The sequence below is a fragment of the Gekko japonicus genome, unplaced genomic scaffold (genome assembly GCF_001447785.1).
Source record: "Gekko japonicus isolate JY-2015 unplaced genomic scaffold, Gekko_japonicus_V1.1 scaffold3167, whole genome shotgun sequence".
NCBI classification, from domain to species: domain Eukaryota; kingdom Metazoa; phylum Chordata; class Lepidosauria; order Squamata; family Gekkonidae; genus Gekko; species Gekko japonicus.
Window position 1 is genome coordinate 86,376 of NW_015159802.1, and position 5,368 is coordinate 91,743.

The window sequence follows — 5,368 nt, forward strand, 5'->3', positions numbered from 1 at the left end:
GCTGCGGGCGTGGGGGGGGGGGGGAGGATTGCACCTTGTGGGTCCCGGGCGGAGAACTGATCGCCAGTGACCATTCTTTGGGTCTGCTCCTTAAGGAAGGATTTGACCCAGTGCGACCCACAGCCTCCCCGATGCCTCCTTCCGCCGCCCCCAGACAGACAGGCCCCTCGACAGGAGGGCAGGGGGTGTCCGCTGGGCCGAGGAAGGGCAGCAGAGGAAGGCCCCCCCCCCACCCTTGCCTACGTGGAACAGGCACGATTTCAAAAATACCTCTTATTATTGCATCCTAAAACGGTTCAATCCCAAACGCGACAGCCGTCGAAAGCGCAGGACAGCCGCATTTCTCCCAGCAGGGCTGAGCAGCTCATCTCTCCCCCTCCCATATGACTTACTTGCGAGTAAACCTGCCCGGGACCCGGCTGCACGGCTCTTCTCCCTGCTCTTGCAGATCTTGCAGCTCATCCTCTCCTCTTTGGGGGGGGGGGGCATGCAACAGCAAAGCCCCCTTCCCCCTCCCACCTTTTCCTCTCCCCCCCCCTCGCTCGGCCTCTCCAGCCAAGGCAGCTCGCTCGCTTTAACCCTCCCCGCGCTGCAGAGGAACGAGGGAACTGCGAAGCCTCCGCCTTCCTCCCGTCTGCACGCCCGGACGGCCGGGGGCGGACTTCAGCCAGGCGTCCCCCGAGTCCGCGACGCCGCCGCCCTCGAATGCAGCCGGGCCGGCGAGCCCGCTCCCTCCCCCTGCCCGAGGGGACTGCTGTGGCTGAGCCTGCCCTGCTGGGGGGAGGGTTGCCACCTCCTGCTCGGGAAACCCCTGGAGGTCTGGCCGCCTTCTGTTTGATTCACCCACTCCTCCACTCGCAGCTGCTGGATGACCTTGGGCAAGCTGTAGTTCTGACAAGAGCTGTTCTTGAAAGAGAGCAGTTTCTGTCAAGAGCTCTTTCAGCCCCGCCTACCTCACAGGGGGCGTCTGTTGTGGGGAGGGGAAGGGAAAGGAGTTTGTCAGCCGCTCCGAGACTCCTCTGGGTAGTGAAGGGTCATGGGGTATGAATCCGAAGACGTTTCCGTGGTCATGTGGCTGGCATGACTAAACACCAAGGTGTACGGAAAGCTGTTTCCTTCCCACTGAAGTGGTACCTATTTATCTACTTGCAATTTCCTGCTTTCGAACTGCTAGGTTGGCAGGAGCTGGAATGAGAGATGGGAGCTCGCTCTGTCATGCGGCACTCGGGTCTGGAACTGCTGAACTACCGACCTTCCACAGCCTGCAGTTCAGCGTCTTAACCACTTGAGCCACTGCAGCTCCTAGCCTGAAGCCTACAATTACCTTAAAACCAAAAGGTTTCAGATCCCTGCTGTTGCTAATCAGAGCATCTTCAATCCACTTAAAGATAACAGTATCAAAGAAAGCTTCGTATGAGCCTCCGGGGGGAAAAAACCACAAGCAAACCCTGTGATATGAACAACATTTATAAGATTTACATTGCTTTTCTAAAACTTTACAAAATAGCAAGAATTTGTCCAACATTCTCACTTATATTGCAAAAAAGTACACATAGTCCAACATAATGAGTACCCGGTTGTGAACTCATTTCATTTCATGCCTTTCGGAGCTTGTTCCTGGCTCGTCGGCCCTGCCTCCTTGCTCCTCGTCGTGGCGGCTGTTCTGCGGGCCCCGATCTCGCCTCCTGGCCCTGCCGGTGCGGCGTTCGTCGAGTGCGGTTGCTGCTCCCGTCTCCCACGCTGGAAGGTTGGGTCCTTCTCTCGGTGGTAAGGCAGGCGGAGGGGGTCTTGGAAGGCTCGGTGGGGGTCCTGTGATCCAGTCCTCCGGGCCCGCGTCCCCCGGAGTGGGACAAAGCTGCAAACCTACGATGACGCAGCAGCAGCAGAACTGGAAGAAGAAGCAGAAGACAGCCAGTTCCACTGCGGGCCTAATAGAAGCCCTCCGGCGGCCTCCTCTGGCCCCTGGGCCGCATGTTTGACACCGCTGCCCTAACATATCTTGTGAGTTTCTAGTTCTCTGGAGCCCTGTGGCGGGTGGTCGTGGAAAACAGGTATCTCTTCTAACAGATGCCAGTGGGATCTGATTATTTTCTTGACTTTATAAGTCTTTGAGATATCTTTAAGAGCCTCTGTAATTCTATTTATCTGATCTACTTCTTTATTCTGTTGTTATAATAAAGTTATTCTCTCAATATTCTTAGCCCTTTGGCTGGCTCTTTCAACTACTATTTTAGGGTATCCTCTTTGAATGAATTTTTCTTTTAACCTCCAACTATCGTTCAAATAATCTCCTCTTGAAGATGAATTTCTTTTTATTCTTAATAATTGGCTAAATGGAAGGTTATATTATAAACCTATAGGATGGTGTGAAGTATAATGCAATAGTGCATTTTGATCTGTTTCCTTTTTAAAACTACTAATTTCCGCACTATTGTTAACATTTTTATAAACTATTGTATCCAAAAAAGTCATAGTTACTAAATCCCGAGTGCCAGAGAATTCAATAGTGATATGCCTATTAGTCTACCATTCAACAAAATCAGCAAACTTCTCTCCTTTAAAAATTAAGAAACATATCATCCACAAACCTGAAATATTTTATAATCAGATTGCAAAATGGATTAATGTCAGGATTGTAATTCTCATGTGTTCCAAACTCTGCTGTAAATAAGCAGGTGATTGACAGAGCCACTGGACTGCCCATGGCTACTCCACGGATATGGAGATAAAATTGATCCTGGAAATGAAAGAGATTTTTCTCTAGAACAAAATCTAGACCTCACAGCAAACGAGCCGGCCCTTTTCTCTTTTTTTATAGTTTTATTTTACATTTTCCAGACTTACAAACATTTTTATATTCTTTCATAGTACATAAGTTTGAGTCAGTTTTCAGGGCTGTATACAGGGATCATTTGGGGCTGGAGCATGCCGGAGAACTGCTCCGGCAACCCAGGAGGCCACAAGCCCCACCCCAAGCTCCCCATCCTCCAGCTCCTTCTCTCTAGAGTTGTGCCGCAGCAGCCCCATAGAATATAACGTGGGGAATCGGCGGGGTCTACGGCACAGCGATGGCGGACGCCTTTCCCAGCTCTCTGGGAAGGCGTGCCGTACAGCAGCGAGGGGGAGAGGCGCCTCCACAGGAGTTCAGGGGGAACTCCCAGGCCAGGCTGAGTGAAGGGCGGGGTATAAATCAATGGCTCTTAGCCACGAGGTATAGATAGGGGCTCTGGGGAAAGTGATGCTCTGTCTTCTTGGTGCTTGGGTGGGGGTGGGGAGAGACAGTGGGAGGGCTCCTAGTGTCCTGGCCCCACTGCTGGACTTCCTGATGGCACCTGGTATTTTTGCCCACTGTGTGACGGAGTGTTGGACTGGAAGATTTTAAAGATATTTTCTCTATAATTCGATGCTCTCATTACTTTAAATGATTTCCAAATCTTAGCCCATTTGTCGAGCTGGCCCTTTTCTTATGTTCTTCTTCAATAGCCCATCTAGTCTCACACAGTGGCCAACCAAGGCATAGAGGGTGAGGCCTTTCCCCGATGTTGCCTCCTGGCTCTGGGATTCAGAAATTTAGTGCCTCTGAATGTGGAGGTTCCCCATAGTCCAGAACCTGAAAACGTTAATCAATTGGAAAAGAGGGCCAAGAACAAAAGCTTAATATATCTATAGTATATAAAAAGATACATGTATTTATTAACATAAAATTAAAATATATATAAGGGCCCAATCACACCTCATGTACAAAAACCAAATTCTAACACACAAAGGCTAATGGACTTGACCCGACGCGTTTCGGCCTGCATATAAACACAAAGAGCTCTTTGCCTAAGGACAATTTTATTGAGGACATTTGGGCTGAACAATCATAGGAAGGCATTTTCTGGACCAGAAATTAATACCAGTGAAACACCACTTGGCATATTGATTGCATCTGTGGAGGCCTCATTTGTACTTTTATTCTGTGCCTAGTGGTTTCGTTTTGGAACAACATTTTTCTGGTCCTTTTTGTATTTATATTTTGTATCTGTATGATTGTACTGTACTATTACATTAGCCAATATGTTCCTCACTGTTTTTGACCTTTGAAGAAGGCCTAATCACACCTCATGTACAAATACCAAATTCTAACACACAAAGGCTTGACCTGACGCATTTCGGCCTGCATATAAACACAAAGAGCTCTTTGCCTAAGGACAATTTTATTGAGGACATTTGGGCTGAACAATCATAGGAAGGCATTTTCTGGACCAGAAATTAATACCAGTGAAACACCACTTGGCATATTGATTGCATCTGTGGAGGCCTCATTTGTACTTTTATTCTGTGCCTAGTGGTTTCGTTTTGGAACAACATTTTTCTGGTCCTTTTTGTATTTATATTTTGTATCTGTATGATTGTACTGTACTATTACATTAGCCAATATGTTCCTCACTGTGTTTGACCTCTGAAGAAGGCCTACGCAGGCCGAAATGCGTAGGATTTAATGATATAATACTGGCATATTATATCATTAAAACTATTTGGAAAGATAAAGAGGTTAACCATCGTAAACAAAGACAACATAAACTTGCATGGAGCCAACATCTTGGTTCCACAGTCCCTTACATATAAGGACAATCTAAAAGGTATCTTAAAATGTTAAAACCGTACAATACCCAACATAATTCAATTATTTGAACTTTGTATATGAAATTACTACTGGGCTAAGAATATTTATAGCCCCTCCTCTCCCCCCCCCCTTTTAAAATGGTATGTTTAAGCTGTGGAGTGAGTCAAAATTCTACTTTGTGAGCTACCGGCATTAAAGTGGTGGGCGGGCGGTTTGGCTGCTGCATGAATCAGTTTGCTCTGGAGCCACATCCTCCCTGAGCAAAGACGAAAATGTGTGAGCCGGAGGCTAAAAAACTATGAGCTAGCTCACACTAACTCAGCTTAGAGGGGACACTGGCCCCAGACCCCTCATCAGCTTGGTTGCCCGCCTCCGTGCGTTTTCTGGCTGTGCAATGTCCTTTTGGAGATAAAGAGACCAGAACAGTACACAGTATTCCAAATGAGGCTGTATCAATAGTTCTATAGAGGAGCGTTCCAACATTGGCCGTTTTAATATCAATCCATTTCCTAATAATCCCTAACACAGGGTATGCCTCTTTCACCGCTGCAGCACACTGGGCTGACACTTTCATTGGGCTCTCAACTCCGACCTTTTCCGCTCTCCGTCTCAGCAAGTTCAGACCCCATCATTCTGTACTTGAAGTTGGGGGGGTGTCCCCCCCCCAATTGTTAGCTGCAACACTTGAGTCTCTGTTTGAATTATGATGGGGGGATAAGGTAAGAGACCATTGGCTTGATAGGTGCACGAGGTGGGGAT

General features: G+C 48.0%; 1 protein-coding gene across 1 annotated transcript in view; it reads right to left on the reverse strand.

Annotated features, from left to right (window-relative positions):
• LOC107107182 (zinc finger protein 345-like) overlaps positions 1 to 4,153 on the reverse strand; it is a 20,678-nt gene extending 16,525 nt beyond the window's left edge. Inside the window, exons 1-2 of the mRNA XM_015407441.1 lie at positions 4,150 to 4,153; positions 1,602 to 1,863 (exon numbers count right to left, since the gene is read on the reverse strand). Coding sequence (XP_015262927.1) covers positions 1,602 to 1,863; positions 4,150 to 4,153 — 266 coding nt within the window. The remainder of the gene's footprint in view (positions 1 to 1,601; positions 1,864 to 4,149) is intronic.
• Positions 4,154 to 5,368: the final 1,215 nt, after the last annotated feature.